Source organism: Malus sylvestris, chromosome 11 (assembly GCF_916048215.2).
Source record: "Malus sylvestris chromosome 11, drMalSylv7.2, whole genome shotgun sequence".
Classification (NCBI taxonomy): Eukaryota; Viridiplantae; Streptophyta; class Magnoliopsida; order Rosales; family Rosaceae; genus Malus; species Malus sylvestris.
Window position 1 is genome coordinate 12965661 of NC_062270.1, and position 18188 is coordinate 12983848.

The 18188-nt window shown below is 39.5% G+C and overlaps 1 protein-coding gene across 2 annotated transcripts; it reads left to right on the forward strand.

The window, feature by feature from the left end:
• The first annotated feature begins 253 nt into the window (after positions 1–253).
• On the forward strand, positions 254–4880 carry LOC126591425 (uncharacterized). Of its 2 annotated transcripts, none has more exons than XM_050257103.1 (4): positions 254–415; positions 810–888; positions 3919–4309; positions 4763–4880. In XM_050257103.1, the coding sequence occupies exons 3-4, from the start codon at positions 3934–3936 to the stop codon at positions 4840–4842; spliced, it is 456 nt and encodes a 151-aa protein (XP_050113060.1). In that variant the 5' UTR covers positions 254–415; positions 810–888; positions 3919–3933; the 3' UTR covers positions 4843–4880. The 2 variants fall into 2 exon arrangements, with proteins under 2 accessions (XP_050113060.1, XP_050113061.1); XM_050257104.1 differs by lacking the exon at positions 4763–4880 and adding an exon at positions 4457–4595.
• Positions 4881–18188: the final 13308 nt, after the last annotated feature.

Below are 18188 nucleotides of genomic sequence, written 5' to 3' on the forward strand. Positions count from 1 at the left end.
AAATTTCCAAGTTTTTCTTACAATTTCTGTGGTTTTCATATTATTTTTATCGATATCGATAATATCCTGATATTTTCATCGATATTTCTATGTTTTTGGACTACCGATATTTCTGATATCATCGATATTTTATACCTTGCTGATTAGAGAGTTTATAAAATATCGTCTTGTGCAATTTTGAAATTTAGACCAAGGAGAACTTGGGGTCTAAAGACAATATTTGGGTGTCCATTAACTTGTCAAAATTGAACCCAGTAGCCCAATAGCCACCACAACCCTCCAACAGCCCGTTACCCAAGCCAGCCCACCCGTTAGCTTTCCTTCTCCTTCTCCCCCTTTCCCCGTTCGGCACTCGGTCACACTCCCACGCTTCCACGGTTCCACCCCACCAAGCTTTCAGCCTTGTTCCCGACAGGTACGTCAATTGCTCTCTCTCTCTCTCTCTCTCTCGTCCGTTCATGTTTTCTTCCTTCAGAATAAATAGACGTGTTTAATCATTTTTCAAAAATGTATTTTTATGATTAATTATTTTATGCTGTGAATTTTTGGTCGATTGCCCCCTCCACTTCACAAGCAAGTAATAATCCAGGATTAGGAAATTATGGGTTTTTTTTTTTTAAGCATACGAAAGGGTTTGCGTTATTTGAATTTTTGAGCTGTCCTGGTTTGCTTTTTTGTTTTGGATTTGAGCATCACAGTCCCTTACTTTTTATTTTCCTGGTTTCTTCCATTTTTTCCTCAGTGTTCGTGTTTCCCTCTACTTTTGGATAAAGATTTCTGATGGTTTAGTTTTCTTCTTATTCTAACAGCTTAATGTAGTTTGAGATCCTGCAAGAGAGCTAAAAGGGTTGAACTTGGTCGAGGAGTTTCGTATTTGTTTCGTTTGAGGTACAATCTTACTACTTTTTGTGTTCTTTCGTATCGAGTTCATTGAAGGTTGATTGACTATCATTGTTTACTTCATGTTATTTGTTCATGCTTTGAGGCTGTAGTTTGCCCTTTGATCTAGTAAATCAAAATACGATTGTCTCAGTATATGAATTTAGTGAATTTACAAAGCGTTGCACTGACTTCATAATGCTATAACTAGTACAGAAAACTTGTACCGTGCGCTAGTCTGGGTTTGGTGTTTCTTACCCTTAGTAGTAGTGTAACATCCCACATCGCCCAGGGAGTGGATCTTGTAAGCCTATATTCCCATCTCTACCTAGCACGAGGCTTTTTGGGAGCTCACTGGCTTCGGGTTCCATCGGAACTCCGAAGTTAAGCGAGTTCGGGCGAGAGCATTCCTAGGATGGGTGACCCACTGGAAAGTTCTCGTGTGAGTTCCCATAAACAAAACCGTGAGGGTGTGGTCGGTGCTCAAAGTGGACAATATCGTGCTACGGTGGAGTTGAGCCCAGAATGTGGTAGGGGCCCGGGCCGGGATGTGACAAGTAGAGTTACAGAAGCTAAATCTTATGTTATGTGTTACTTGCTTCTGGTTCTACTTACGGCTAGGGTAATCAGAGGTATTTCTGTCAGTTGCTTTTGAGTAGAATCAAATATGTTTTGGTATTTATCTCTAAGACCGATATATGGTGGCATTGTTGTTAATAGCACGTACTTGGGTGAAAATTAAGGTTGAGTAGAATCAACTAGTCTTACAACCACTAAGGACTAATGTTCGTGGCAGGAATTTCCGCTGGGGATGTTTCCTGGCCGACGAGCACACAGCTCCCCTGGAGGTTGGCGCCGGTTGAGGGCTGCTGTCGGGCTTCTGCTTCGTTTCTGGGTGTTGTCGGGCAAGTCTCGTCGGGCAAGACTCTTCGGGCAAGGCTTTTCGGGCAAGGCTGAAAGAGAAGGACAGCGTTAACTTTGAGAGGTGCCTTTGTGGGGCCTTAGGTATAGGCCTTGAGGCTCACAATCAAGGTTAACATTTAGGTGCTCAGGCGTGCCACTGCCATCTTCAGCATGGCAGATGTAAAATGATTGTCGTTCTTTCATTGTATATATATATATGTATCCAAGAAACCGTGTTAGTTACAACAGGTGCCTTTGTGGGGCCTTAAATGTAGGCCTTGAGGCTTCCCATCAATAACTAAACCAGTGCTCGAACACATCATATTTATTCTTGTGATTGTAGGAGTCTTCTAACTATTATATTTCTGATTACCCGAATCCAAGGAATAGAACGAACCCAAATGGGTGCCTTTGTGGGGCCTTAGGTGTAGGCCTTGAGACTTCCCATCAGAGTTCATTCTTATGCTTAGACTCTTAAGATCGCTGAATAGGATGAATCCAAATGGATGCCTTTGTGAGGCCTTAGGTGTAGGCCTTGAGGCTTTCCATTAGAGTTCATCCCATACTTAAGCATTCTATGATAATCATGATATAATAGAAAGAAAACTAAAAGGTAGGTCGATTACTTGCGCCCCAAGTAACTTCGGACTTCTCGTTTATCAAGGATTGTCGTGGATGAGTTAAGTCCACATAAAGTTCTTTTTTATGCCTTGAGGCCAAGGACTTTTAAACTAATCAGATTTACATGCCTGCGGGCTTAGGACTTGGATCTGATTTAAGCATCGAAGATATATTTAAATCGGATCCAAGTATTGAGAAAGCTTTGTCATAGCGATTTTGCTAGGAACAGACTCGCATATAACTAAAAATATACAACATATTGCTAGACTTTAAAGAAAGAGAACACAAAGACAGAACAAAGCAGGTCGGGCAAGATTAAACCTTATCAATTAAGGCTGATCGTCTTGCAGGTCCCTATCTTTGTGGTTCTGTCAAAGGTCTGAAAGCTTAGAGGTGGAGAGGGGGAAGGAGAATACAAAAGGGTGAATCGATACTACAACAAGTTAGAGCAGGGTAGCAGAGCTATTACAAAGTTTAGGAGAAAAGAGTATCCCGCAGGGGATAAAGGGTGGTCCCGAATGGGATGAAGGCTTGGCTGACTACAGCTTCGTTTGGAAGGCAAATCTGGCTTTGAGCAGAGTTTTGGCTTGCATTTGTTTGTTTGTTTGAGTGTCTTTGCTCCTGTCTTCTCTTCTTCCTTTTATAGACGACTTGACTCGGCTTCCTGTAGCAACAGCTTTGCCCGAATGCGGTTTGAGGGTGATGACTCATCAGCTTTATTACATGTAATGCCACCATAAAGTACTTTATGGGCTGTGCAGTCTGATCAGTCTACACCACTTGGTTTTTGGGTAGGTAGGCAAGTGGTCTTTGTGATTTGTATCAAGTCAGAAAAGGCCCTTTCCTGCCTTTCCAAGTTTCGGCTGGGTTTTGATCTTCTATTCCTCTAGGCCCCCTTTTGGGCCGACTCCATCCTTGGGCCTAAAGTTTAGTTTTAACCCAAACAACTAACAAATCAGTGTCTATGTGAAACGTTTGAGGTGGCGGAGCAACAAAGAATTCACGTTCCTTTCACTTTCAGGATTTCAGTTTATCAGATGGTTTTCTAGGTGGGAGTGGGAGTCAGATTAAATTTGTGTACCAAAGTTGGACTCAAATTGTTTCGGAATGTCTATTAAGATGCATCTGAACCTACAATTTTGGGAACCTGGATTTATTCGGTCCTGTATATCTTGGCAATCAGGCCTACAATAATGCATTAGTTAGCATGTTGTATTTGAAGGAATTTTTTTTGAATTAAATCTTTATTTACCATGTCGAAGCAATTAGTATTTGGTTCTACGTGTTTGATAAAAATTGGGTGGAAGGTGCAACCAGTTTGATTCAAGTGTGTGTTATCACCGTTCTGTCAGTGCTTAAATGAATTGGGTTAGAACTTACCCTGTGGCAGTGGGTTACGATAACTAAAAGTGTCTCTGTACACCCCTTGAGGAGAATTAACTACCAGAGTTTAGAATCTTTGTTTGGTTGATAAATGTTTTCATATCCAATATGCTTTTATAAAACGAAAAACAGCAGGACTGCCTCAGAATGACGGTTGTGAAGCGGTATGTGCTACGAATGTTCATATCATTGAAGTACATTACAGCAAACGTAGTGGACAGAAATAATGGCAGGATTGTTGTATCAGCATCTACAGTTGAACATTCAATCAAGGGCTCACTCGAATGTGGAAGGTCTTGCAACGCAAAGGCAGGGGCAGTTGTTGGAGAGGTGTTGGCTAGGAGACTCAAGGTGGAAGGTCTTGATGAGGGACAGGGACGAGGGATTCACGTCAATGTAAATAACGAAGTCGAGAAGAAGGGTTTTAGGAACCGCACCAAGATTTGGGCTATCGTCAATGCTCTTAAGAACAACGGAGTCAAACTCATTCTTGATGATAACGATGAAAATACTTCTCGGTCGGGTTAGTATTAAGAGCTCTCTTTGTTTCATTCCTTCTATGTGTCCATATGCTGAATATATGTGTGATTGTTAGTGGCGAAATGGACGGATTTACGCTGATTTTACAGAATCCGCAATTACCGGAATATGTATGTTTTGTTTTCTACAGTGCAGAGTAGCTATGATTAGGACAAGGGGAGTGACGGAGCTCCTTGAAAGACTAATGTCACAAATTGCTGTCACTTTTCATGTTTGCGAACTGATTTTTCATTACAATTATTGAATCTTTGTTCGTTTGAACTTTTCCACCACTTGTGCCGATGTTGCTTTAGTACATGGCGAAAAACAATCAAGATTATGCACTCTGGTTCGGGTTCGATTTCTATCAATTTCCCTCCAACAACTAACAATTTAACTTATTAATATTATCGTTTGTCAAAATAAAAATATAAACTTTTCTACCATTCATGTTTAGATGCTCAGCGGTACTTGAGTCTTCGGTGGTGGTGTTTGACATTTGTCAACATTGGTTATGTTGGCGGTGGACCGTGCTAGATCTAAAAGTTTATTCTTAATAACAGGAACAAAGTGACTCAGGGTGATGTTTGAGGTTTTATTTGCAACAACCTTTACCAGCAAATCTTGCAGCATCTTCAAATGGGATAAATTGGCTCAGAATTGAATGTTATGCTTTGTCAGGGAGTTGGTGTCATGCATTCCTTCTCATGAAGTTGTATTGATAGTGAGTCGGTGGGGGTTCGTGGGAGGACTTTCACCAAACTGCCAAATTTAAAAAGTTTTGACCGTCGGCTCTCTCAATCCTGAATTCTGATGGATATCAAAACTTTTTTTTATTTTTTTTTATCAAAGCGTTAAATTTTATTAAATTAATCATCGACAAAATTCAACACTTGATTAGTTAATCATTTGTGAGTCAAATTTTCACATGTTGAAGAACATTGCTCATTTGTTCTGTTCAGTAATATTCCTCCGTTACATGTTAATCAAGATCATGTTATATATATATATAAAGGAAATAAATTTGGATGCAACACGAGGAATTTCTTTAAAAGATCGCTAATTCTAGTAATTACCTCCTATTTATGAAGATCATACATTACATAAAGTCCACATTATTTTGGTTTAATTTGAGGCTCTATGAAATAAAGAACTTTTGACAATACATTTGTACCTCTAGTGTTTAAATGCATTTACACTTACACCGTGATTAGTATAAACATTCCCGCTTCTCAGTATTAAAGATTGCATCTCTCAAAATCACTAGTATAGCAAAATAAAATATAAGAAAAACTTCAAATCAATCTAATTAATATCGGTGTAGTGGTAGTTCTCTTCACTTGTAAGTAGAAGGTTTTAGATTTGATTCTTGTCAAATGCGAAGTTGAACCACATTATTACTGAGGTTAAGCCCACCCAATTTTCTTTAGTGTAAATAATATTGTGGGAGGGATCTCTGAAATTCTCTCCGTAGTGAGAGTCTTTTCTCCTCAGTGAGAATCCGCCGTTGTGCGTGTCTTTGTGTGGGCGTGGATTTGTGCTCTTCTTTTCGTTTCTGTGTTCGTCTTCGGTGGTTGTGGATCTCCATTTTGGGCGATTTCTGAGAGGGGTAGGTGGAGCTATTTCTCCTTCTCTGATTTTCTTCGTTGGGGTTTGTGCTTCCTCCTTTGTGGTGGGGCTTTACTGTCCGTGTCTATATTCGCCTCATGTGGTTCCGGATCTCCAGTTGGGGGTGTGTCTGAGTGGGGTAGGTGGAGCTTTAATTTATTCTTCGATTTTCCTCGCTTGGGGTTCGTTTTTCTTTTGGTTGTGGTGGGGTTAGTATGGAGGAGAGTGGGCAGGGCATTTATCCCGTCCATTCTTTTATTTGGGGGTTAGGGTTGTACTGGTCGTTCAGATTAGGGGTTTGGGTTTTATTCCTCTGTACTTCAGTTATCGATAAGGGAATGGTAGTCCGGAAAATTCGTGGGCTCTATGAGGATGGAGTAAATATGGGTTTAATTAGATCTCATAGAATTGAATGTTGGATTTGCATTTATGGGTCTATTGAGACTTTGGTTGGCTGCTTTAAAGGAGTTCAGTCCTTTTTGCCCCCAAATGGTAGGTATGTTCAGGTTTATGCTTTTAATGCCGATTTTATTGTGCTTCCATTGGTTTTTAAAGGTGATTTGCGACAGATTAAAGATATGCGACTATTACCTGCGGGTGTTCCTAAGGTTTTTTCTGACTATTTCAAGTACTCTGCGGCATCACCGAGGCTTTTGAAGGCGAGGAGTCTGATATCTATGGAGAATCAAGGTGTGGATGAGCTTGTTGTTCATCTGGATCATTCGCTAGATCTGTCAACAATGGAGATTGGTGTCAAACTGGTTGGTATGGCTTTGGCGCAGAGAACGTTGAATAGGTGGGGTATTTGAAACATTCTCAACTCGGCTTGGAAGGAACTGGGTGAAGTGGGAATTAAATGGGTCCGAGAGAACTTGTTCATTATTTCGGTTCAGGATCAGAGTATGGCTAATAAAATCCTGGCGCATGTGCTGTGGGCAGTCATGAAGAAGAATTTTGTGGTGAAGATTTGGCCCCCGGACCTCGTTCTGGAGGAAGTAGACATGAAGACAGTTCCGTTTTGGGTTCAAATCTGTGGTGTCCCTTTAAGTTTGGTTACCAAGGAGAATGTTACTCGACTCACTAGGAATGCTGGCGCTGTTTTGGAGGTGGAGGATCCTGCCAAAGCTCGTGGTTTCTTAAGGGTTAGAGTTTTAGTTAATTCGGAGAACCCGTTTGTTCTTGGATGTTGGTTGAAAATGGAGGTAAACCGTGAGACTTGGGTTGAGTTCAGGTACGAGAGGCTCCAAGACTTTTGTTATCCCTGTGAGCGTATTGATCATGTTAATACGGAGTGTTCCTATGCGGCGAACTTGGGAAGGGCGGAGGGCTATGGAGATTGGTTGAAGGCTCCCCCAGTGCGTGATTTTGTGGAGCCCGTGCGTCCGACGCGTTTGGAAGTAGGTGAACAGAGGAAGGTTGGAATGGTAAGGGACAGTGATCGTCCCGAGTCGAGGTTGCAGAGTCCGATCCACAGTGAGGCTCCAAGTGGGAAAGAAAAAACTGAGGCTAATGCAGGGGCGCACAGTTCTCAAACCCGTGACAAGAAGAAATGGCGTAGATTACAGCGACAACAATCTCCTTCTCGTCAGATTCAGGTGGTTGTGCCTCAGCTCAGTCGTCAGCTCAGGTGGGAGTTTCCCGCCAGTTTTTAACCAAGTGGTTTTTTAGGGTGGAGAATGAGGACATTCAGTTCGGATTCGGGATATTAGTGAGGAATACCTGCTACTCTACCAGATGTTGTTTTAGAGGGGTTCATGGGGAAAGAGGTTTGTAATTCTAGGACGAGTTCGAGCCTTCTGCGTCATGAGGTTGGTGGTATCAAGAAAGGAGTGGAGTCTTCGAGTATGGATTTCATACCATCCCCGCAAAAGAAAACTCGAGGGCCTAACACGGAAGCTGATAGAAAAGGTAAGATGGTGGAATTGGTGCGGGGCAGGAGCTTTAAGGAAAGTTGTCTCTTGGTTGATAGGGTTATCTATGATGAAGCAGAGTTACGTGAAGACAATATAGAAGTCCATGATTTATGGGATCATGTGGAGGCAGTCTCCGTAGAGAACGAGAGCAGTGTCTTGGCTGAGTGTGCGGGTAATCTGGCTCGGGGTGGCGGCGGCTGGCCCTCAACAGCCGCACGATCGCCATGATTCTGGTGTTTTGGAACTGCCGCGGTTAGGGTCGGACACGGCAGTGCGGGCCTTTCATGGCCTTATTAGAAACAAACGACCCTTTATGATTTTTTTATCAAAAACTAAAATGTAAGATCATAGATTAGATGGTGTTAGGCAACGTATGGGTTTTTTGAATGGTTTTAATGTTTCTTCGATTGGAAGGGCAGGTGGGCTAAGTTTGTGGTGGGATGATTCTGTAGAGGTGCAAATTCTGTTTTCTTCTCAGCATATTATTGATGCTATCTTACGGAAGGTTGAAGACAGTAATTGGGTCCGGATTACTGGAGTTTATGGAACTTCTTACAGGGAGGAAAATGCTGCGTTTTGGGATTGGATGTCGAATTACTTTACACTATCTGATATTCCGTAGATGTGTGCCGGGGACTTTAATGAATTTCTTTGGGATCATGAGAAGTCTGGGGGTGTGGAAGTCCTCTACAATAGACCTAGGTATCTGGAGGTTTTCATGCAGGCTACGAATTTGTGGGATTTAGATTTTAATGGTCTTGCTTTCACCTGGCGTGGTATGCGCTATGGTAATCTGGTGGAGGAACGGATTGATAGGGCTTTGATCAACGGGCTATGGCAGGATCGGTGGCCTAATTCTTTGGTTACGCATGGGACGGTCTTGGGGTCTGATCATTGTCTTCTCATTATTCAATCTGATTCGGAGAGTGTGCGGGGGCGCAAGGCATTTAAGTTTGAGGCATTCTGGGCTAAGGAGGATGAATGTAATCAGTTGGTGAGCTCTTGCTGGAATAGGCCGGATTCTGGTGAGATCTTGGTGATGTGGGTGAAGAAAATAAATGATTGCAAATCCAGTCTCTTACGGTGGAGCCATAATAAATTCAAGAAGAGGGGTCATTTGATTCAGGAACTTCTTAATCAGTTGCAGGAGCTTCAACGGGATTGGCGATCTAATATTGACGTCATTAAGCAGAAAACTCAGCTTGTTGATGAATTGAGGGCTCATGAGGAAAGTTATTGGATGCAGCAATCAAGAGTTAAATGGCTTCGTGATGGGGATGCAAATACTAGATTCTTTCATCATTCTACTTTGCAACGAAGACGACGAAACCAGATTATCAAAATTAAGGATGAGCTTGGGAATTGGGTGGAGCAACCTTGTCGTGTTAGGAAGTTGGTGGATGATCATTTTATGCAGACGTTTACATTTGGGGGAGCCCAGAATTGGGGATCTTTGTTGGACTGTATTAGTCCGATGGTGACTGAGGATATGAATCAGGCGCTATTAAAGCCGGTTTCCGAGGATGAAATTAAGGCAGCGATTTTTAAAATGGGTGGTCTAAAAGCTCCGGGACCGGATGGCTTTCAAGGTATATTCTATCAATCTTTTTGGGATCATGTCTATGCGGATGTTTGTGCTTTGGTGAGGGAGTTGATGCAGGGATCGAGCAGTCCGTCTACTCTTAATGCTACTCATATTGTTCTGATCCCAAAGGTTCCACACCCAGAGTCGGTCTTGCAGTTCCGGCCTATTAGTCTTTGTAATTATTCCTACAAAGTGTTGTCCAAGGTTTTGGCGAACCGGTTAAAGGTTATTCTACCACAGATCATATCTCCCTCCCAAAATGCCTTTGTGGCGGGGCGCCAAATTCAAGATAATATTGGGATTGCTCATGAAATGTTCCACTTTTTGAAAGGGAGGACAGCGAAACGGAAGTTTGAAATGGGTATTAAACTGGATATGCAGAAAGCCTATGATCGAGTTGAATGGGACTTCCTTGATGCGGTTATGGAGAGAATGGGGTTTTATCGTTTGTGGAGAAAGCTGGTCATGGGATGTGTTTCTTCTGTTAACTTTGCAGTCATTCTCAATGGGCAACCAGGTGACAAGTTTGCTCCTTCTAGGGGTCTCAGGCAAGGAAACCCGTTATCTCCATACCTGTTTATTTTACTGGGGGAGGTTCTATCGTGCATGATTCAAGAGGCAGTTGACGAGAAAAGGCTGGAGGGAGTGAGGATTGGTGTCTCGGGGCCAATCATTTCTCACATGTTTTTTGCGGACAATACTCTTCTTTTTCTGAGAGCGGAGGTAAATTATTGCTGGAATTTACTCTCTATTCTCGAAAGGTATTGTGAAGCTTCGGGGCAGAAAGTTAATCTGCAAAAATCTAGTATTTATTTTGGGGCGAATGTTCCGAAGGGGGTGACTGCTAATTTGGGTGGCATTCTTGGTATGACAGTGGTGGATCAACCTGGCACTTATTTGGGTGTCCCTGCCATCTGGGGTCGTTCCAAAAAGCATGGCCTTGCTTATGTGAAGGGCAGAATTTTGGGGAAGCTCCAAGGATAGAAGCAGTGTGCTTTGTCGCGGGCGGGAAGAGAAGTCTTGATTAAGGCTGTGGTCCAGGCTATCCCTGTTTATCCTATGAGCCTTTTTAAATTTCCTGCTGTTGTTTGTCTGGAATTGGATGCCTTGGTGGCGAGGTTTTGGTGGGGAAGCTATGGGGAAGACCGAAAGATTCACTGGGTGTCTAAGGAGGTTTTAGGCCTTTCTAAGGAAAATGGTGGTCTGGGTTTCAGAAACTTTCAAGAATTTAATGAGGTGTTACTTGCTAAACAGTGCTGGAGGTTAATTACGGAGCCGAATTCGTTGTGGGCTCGGGTTATTAAGGCCCGGTACTTCCCACATTGCTCTTTTTGGGAGGCTAAAAAAGGGGCTAGGGCGTCGTGGGCTTGGTCCAGTCTTCTCTCGGGCAGGGAGCTTCTTGCCAGCGGATCTCATTGGCAAATTATGGGTGGGGAAGATGTGAGGGTTTGGGTGGATAGGTGGCTGCCCTCACTTCCTTCGGGGCACCCTATGCCGCTTGGTGAGGTTGAAGTTACGAAAAATTTACGGGTTAGCTCCCTCATTGACTCCTCTTCCCGGCAATGGGATTTTGAATTTCTAAGACCATTTCTCTCTATGGCAGATCAAAGGGCTATTCAGGAAACGTTTATTGGAGACTCGAGGAGGAAGGACCGGCTTGTTTGGGCTACTAACCGGAATGGTAAATATTCTGTGAAATCGGGTTACAGGTGGCTTCAACTTCGATCTTTAGATGTCAGGGATCACCGCCTGCCTGTAGTTCGTTCGATTTCTAAAAATTTGTGGACTTGTATTTGGAAGCTGGACGTGCCTCCCAAAATTCGGCACTTCTTATGGGTTTCGTTGCATCTTGGCCTACCTACTTGTATGGCTCTTTTTAAAAGGAGATTATCCCCCTCTCCCTCCTGTCCTCTATGTCGGAGTGCGGATGAAACTGTGGAGCATGTCTTTCTTCGCTGTCCTTGGGTGGCTGTTGTTTGGTTTGGTGGTGCTTTGAATTATAAAGTTGACGTTGCCGGTATCGATTCGTGGGCTACGTGGTTGCAGGCTGTGTTGTCTTCTAATATGGGATCATCGGCTGATAGGAAGTGGTTCCAGGCTTACGTTGCGTTTACTTGCTGGTTCATTTAGAAAGCTTGCTGTGATTCTCTGTTTAATCAGGTTTCTATCAACCCTTCTAAGGTTCTTTTTTCGTTGTCGACTGCTTTCGGGAATTTTTTGCTTGCTATGTCTAATGTGGGTGATGCTCGGCCGGTGTTGGGTTCTCGGGAGGCTGCTTGTGTCAGGTGGTGTCCTCCTTCTTCTCCTTTTGTTAAAATCAATGTGGACGCTAGCTGGTCTAAATACTCTCGGATGGGTTTTGCGGGGGTGGTGGCTAGATAGGAAGGTGGGCTTTTTCAGGCTGCGGTAAGGTCCTCTTTATTGGCTCCTTCTTCTTTAGTGGTTGAGTCTATTACGATTCTTCGAGGATGTGAATTGGGTGCCTCGATGGGTTTCAGCTCTGTTATCATTGAATTTGACTCTCTTCAGGCTATTTCCTGTTTAAACGGTTCTCTTGAAAATGGCAGCTGGGAGGCTTTCCCCATTTTGGCTAGGGCTCAAAGGTTGGGTTTGGCTTTCCAGAACTGTCGCTGGTCTTGGGTGCCAAGATCAGCCAATATGGCAGTGGATGTTCTTGCGTATGCTGGTCTTACGGAGATGTGTGATTTTGTTTGGTTGACAGACCCCCATCTTCGTTAGTTCATGTTTTATGTAGTGATGGTCTTCCATGTCCTCATTAGCCGTTTGTGGTGGGTTTGGGGTGACACTTTTACTTAGTGCAAGTGTCTGTGGTTTGTATCCCCGCTCACTGCTTTGCTCTGTGGTTAGCTTCTTTGTGTTTGCCTCGTCGTAGGCTCTCTTGCTTCTGGTTGGCTTCTTAGCCTTGGGTTGTTCAAAAAAAAAAAAATAATAATAATATTGTTGTTCAAAAAAAAAAAAACCAATCTAATTAACAATATCAATTAGGGCTCCACTTTTTCTGCCCAAGCAGCTATGGAAAGGGAAAAATAAAGGTGAATGAGAACTTTGGAATTTGACAACAAAAGGCTTTCTTTTTCATGGTCTTTACTATCTCAAAGCATTTCGTTCACAGCCCCCACAAGAAGTTATATTATGCGTATATCCATATACCGTAGATTATGTACAAAGAGCTCGGATTTCTTTAAGCCTACATTCTGTCATTAAAATGATGTGATGATCTAGCTTACAAAAAGGGATGCTAAGCAACCTTCTTACTCGAGCTTTCTCGCTTTTCTGATTTTCCTGCAATGTTATTTGATGATAGAAACTCTTTACTTTTTATGTCATTTTTTAAAAATCAATTCTAAAAAATATGTATACTAGAAATTGTAGTGTGCGAGTAATGTTGTCAAAATTTTAAGGTTGGAGTGTGAAACACAATTTATCTGTTTATTAGATAATTGTTAAATAACTAAACGATTTCAGAATTAATTAATTCTTCACCAAGACGACATGATGTTCATAAGATTGCGTACAAAATAGATCGTTCAATGCATTGTGTAACATTGTAGAATGAGAAGGAAAGTCGAAGAGGCATAATGTTGTTGATTATATTCTCCCAACAAAAGTTAACCCATGTTTGATCCTTGAACACTACCTTAGTATATTCGTGTTAAGAGAGGTGAATATTCTCATTAGGAATAACTCTTTAGTTCCTAAAAGATTTTAATTATTAAGACAAAAATATGGCAAAGGGATAAACTTTTTTTTTCTTTATCCACCTTTTAAGACCTTTGCATACGCTTTTGAAATGGTTTTTCATCATAAAGAAGACTTTATCTTCTTGACTTAAATGACTTCATTCTTTCTTCATCTTTGTTTTTATTTTTCTTTTCTTGGTTTATTAAGCTCTTAGAATTTTTGAATCAAAAGTCAAGGCCATATTTTCAAGCAATTTAGTAGTATATTTCATTACTCTTAAGCGATAAGTTTAGGTTCAATTCTTGATGGATGAGAGATAGATTGTTCTGTCTCACTCAAACCATTCAGCTTCGGTTGAAGACGTCACACCTCGCCAATTCTCAGCGGATGACACCTTTGGAGAAGAACTAATAAAACCCCTTCAAGAGAGAAAAGTTAACTCATTTATGGTGGGTCGACTTTACATAAAAAGACTCCTATAGATAACGAGTTTAATATCAAATTATTATAAGTCCATAACTAATTTATAGAGTGACTTAACTTATTCCACTTTTAATGTCATTGTATTGAAAAAATTTATAATCTAAAAAACAATTAAATTTTTTTTTAAAAGAAACGGTATGATATTCATTGATTAAGGGAACACGTACAAAATTTGAGGATAGTGTGTTCTTTTGGAAAAAGAAAGGAGGTCAAGATTTTTATTTTTTGTTGTTGGTATTTTTGAGAAAAAAAGGAGGTCAAGATTTGAGCACTAATTATGTAACTATAAATTAACCACAGTAATAAAGTTTTGATAGTGATGATATGATGAAGGTCATTTTGCTTTGCTTTTTGCAAGCATGTGGCTAACTTTTAGAGAGTTTAAACTCTTAAAACACTCTCATCATATATCTCCATGCTCAATGGTTTTGACAGGCCAAGGAGTTTGTTCTTTGCCCTCAACCCTACATCATGACCAAACGTGTGCATAATTTCAACTTGTTTTTAGGTATTCTTGATCACAAATTGATGAAACCAATAAACTATGTGCTTCACAGATCGATCATGTATCTCGCAATGCATCGAATTTACATTGATCAAATTTTACCAACAACTAACAATTTAACTTATTAATACTATCGTTTGTCAAAATAAAAATATAAACTTTTCTACCATTCATGTTTAGATGCTCAGCGGTACTTGAGTCTTCGGTGGTGGTGTTTGATATTTGTCAACATTGGTTATGTTGGCGGTGGACCGTGCTAGATCTAAAAGTTTATTCTTAATAACAGGAACAAAGTGACTCAGGGTGATGTTTGAGGTTTTATTTGCAACAACCTTTACCAGCAAATCTTGCAGCATCTTCAAATGGGATAAATTGGCTCAGAATTGAATGTTATGCTTTGTCAGGGAGTTGGTGTCATGCATTCCTTCTCATGAAGTTGTATTGATAGTGAGTCGGTGGGGGTTCGTGGGAGGACTTTCACCAAACTGCCAAATTTAAAAAGTTTTGACTGTCGGCTCTCTCAATCCTGAATTCTGATGGATATCAAAACTTTTTTTTATTTTTTTTTATCGAAGCGTTAAATTTTATTAAATTAATCATTGACAAAATTCAACACTTGATTAGTTAATCATTTGTGAGTCAAATTTTCACATGTTGAAGAACATTGCTCATTTGTTCTGTTCGGTAATATTCCTCCGTTACATGTTAATCAAGATCATGTTATATATATATATAAAGGAAATAAATTTGGATGCAACACGAGGAATTTCTTTAAAAGATCGCTAATTCTAGTAATTACCTCCTATTTATGAAGATCATACATTACATAAAGTCCACATTATTTTGGTTTAATTTGAGGCTCTATGAAATAAAGAACTTTTGACAATACATTTGTACCTCTAGTGTTTAAAAGCATTTACACTTGCACCGTGATTAGTATAAACATTCCCGCTTCTCAGTATTAAAGATTGCATCTCTCAAAATCACTAGTATAGCAAAATAAAATATAAGAAAAACTTCAAATCAATCTAATTAATATCGGTGTAGTGATAGTTCTCTTCACTTGTAAGTAGAAGGTTTTAGATTTGATTCTTGTCAAATGCGAAGTTGAACCACATTATTACTGAGGTTAAGCCCGCCCAATTTTCTTTAGTGTAAATAATATTGTTGTTCAAAAAAAAAAAAAAAAACCAATCTAATTAACATTATCAATTAGGGCTCCACTTTTTCTGCCCATGCAGCTATGGAAAAGGAAAAATAAAGGTGAATGAGAACTTTGGAATTTGACAACAAAAGGCTTTCTTTTTCATGGTCTTTACTATTTCAAAGCATTTCGTTCACAGCCCCCACAAGAAGTTATATTATGCGTATATCCATATACCAGAGATTATGTACAAAGAGCTCGGATTTCTTTAAGCCTACATTCTGTCATTAAAATGATGTGATGATCTAGCTTACAAAAGGGGATGCTAAGCAACATTCTTACTCGAGCTTTCTTGCTTTTCTGATTTTCCTGCAATGTTATTTGATGATAGGAACTCTTTACTTTTTATGTCATTTTTTAAAAATCAATTCTAAAAAATACGTATATTAAAAATTGTAGTGCGCGAGCAATGTTGTCAAAATTTTAAGGTTGGAGTGAGAAACACAATTTATCTGTTTATTAGATAATTGTTAAATAACTAAACGATTTCAGAATTAATTAATTCTTCACCAAGACGACATGATGTTCATAAGGTTGCGTACAAAATAGATCGTTCAAGTCATTGTGTAACATTGTAGAATGAGAAGGAAAGTCGAAGAGGCATAATGTTGTTGATTATATTCTCCCAACAAAAGTTAACCCATGTTTGATCCTTGAACACTAACTTAGTATATTCGTGTTAAGAGAGGTGAATATTCTCATTACGAATAACTCTTTAGTTCCTAAAAGATTTTAATTATTAAGACAAAAATATGGCAAAGGGATAAACTTTTTCTTTCTTTATCCACCTTTTAAGACCTTTGCATACGCTTTTGAAATGGTTTTTCATCATAAAGAAGACTTTATCTTCTTGACTTAAATGACTTCATTCTTTCTTCATCTTTGTTTTTATTTTTCTTTTCTTGTTTTATTAAGCTCTTAGAATTTTTGAATCAAAAGTCAAGGCCATATTTTCAAGCAATTTAGTAGTATATTTCATTACTCTTAAGCGATAAGTTTAGGTTCGATTCTTGATGGATGAGAGATAGATTGTTCTGTCTCACTCAAACCATTCAGCTTCGGTTGAAGACGTCACACCTCGCCAATTCTCAGCGGATGACACCTTTGGAGAAGAACTAATAAAACCCCTTCAAGATAGAAAAGTTAACTTTTTTATGGTGGGTCGACTTTACATAAAAAGACTTTTATAGATAACGAGTTTAATATCAAATTATTATAAGTCCATAACTAATTTATAGAGTGACTTAACTTATTCCACTTTTAATGTCATTGTATTGAAAAAATTTATAATCTAAAAAACAATTAAATTTTTTTTAAAAAGAAACGGTATGATATTCATTGATTAAGGGAACACGTACAAAATTTGAGGATAGTGTGTTCTTTTGGAAAAAGAAAGGAGATCAAGATTTTTATTTTTAGTTGTTGGTATTTTTGAGAAAAAAAGGAGGTCAAGATTTGAGCCCTAATTATGTAACTATAAATTAACCACATTAATAAAGTTTTGATAGTGATGAAATGATGAAGGTCATTTTGCTTTGCTTTTTGCAAGCATGTGGCTAACTTTTAGAGAGTTTAAACTCTTAAAACACTCTCATCATATATCTCCATGCTCAATGGTTTTGACAGGCCAAGGAGTTTGTTCTTTGCCCTCAACCCTTCATCATGACCAAACGTGTGCATAATTTCAACTTGTTTTTAGGTATTCTCGATCACAAATTGATGAAACCAATAAACCATGTGTTTCACAGATCGATCATGTATCTCGCAATGCATCGAATTTACATTGATCAAATTTTACCAAACTATATATATATATATATATATATATCGGTCTGCAAACCATAGGATTTCTCCAAAAGCGAAAATTTTGACTCGGCAAATTAACACCTCAGGCAACAAAAGAGACAACGAATCCACTGAAAGACAGATTATTACGAGCCATATGTCCATACACACACCCACGACGACGAAAGTGAAAGAGACTTATGATCTATCGCAATTGTTCATCTTTTATTTCGTCGACCTTTAACCTTTTGACACAGCCTACAAAATACTCACTCTCACATGGGTTTGAGGTCATGCCATGCAATGATCACGTCTAAGAAAAGAAGATTCCAAGCAAACCCTTTGATCACATGCATTTCTTTAACTTTATTTTTATTTTTCAAATACTATTGAGCGTACATACAAGAAAATATTTTCTCAAGAAGTTGACTACTTAATTGTGAGGTTGTTGCGTAGGTAGAATATTCATACTCTTTTCTTGTATTTAATTCCTTCAACTATATATTTGGCTCCCTAGCCGATACTACTCTTTGATGTCAAATGATAAACTACATGAATTTACTCAAAATCTTGGGTCATTTTTAGCCTAAAACTTTTAAAATTGTATAATACTTCGCATAAAATGTACAATACATAAACGACTTTGTTACTTTAGTCCGTTAACTCATACATGAGGCTTGTCTTTAAATTTTAGTTTTTATTTTCATTTTTTTTTGAAAACTGAAAAATAGTTAGGTAACTACTTTTAAATTTTACTGTTATACGTTTTAAATTCCGGTTGAAGTTTTAATTCTTTATAAATTGAAAATTTTAAAATAGTTACCAATAAAAATTTTAATTTCAAAAATAAAAATTAGTAGGGAAGAAAATATGTGTAGGTTTTGAGTAATTAACCTACAAATGTAACATAGGTGTAAGCGAGTTTGCACGAGAGCAATCCTATGATAGGTGACCCACTAGGAAGTTCTCGTGTGAGTTTCCAGAAACAAAACCGTGATGGTGTGGTCGGAGCTCAAAACGGACAATATCGTGTTACGGCGGAGTCGAACTCGGGATATGATGAGGACCTGGGTCCGGGCCGGAATGTGACACTAGGAG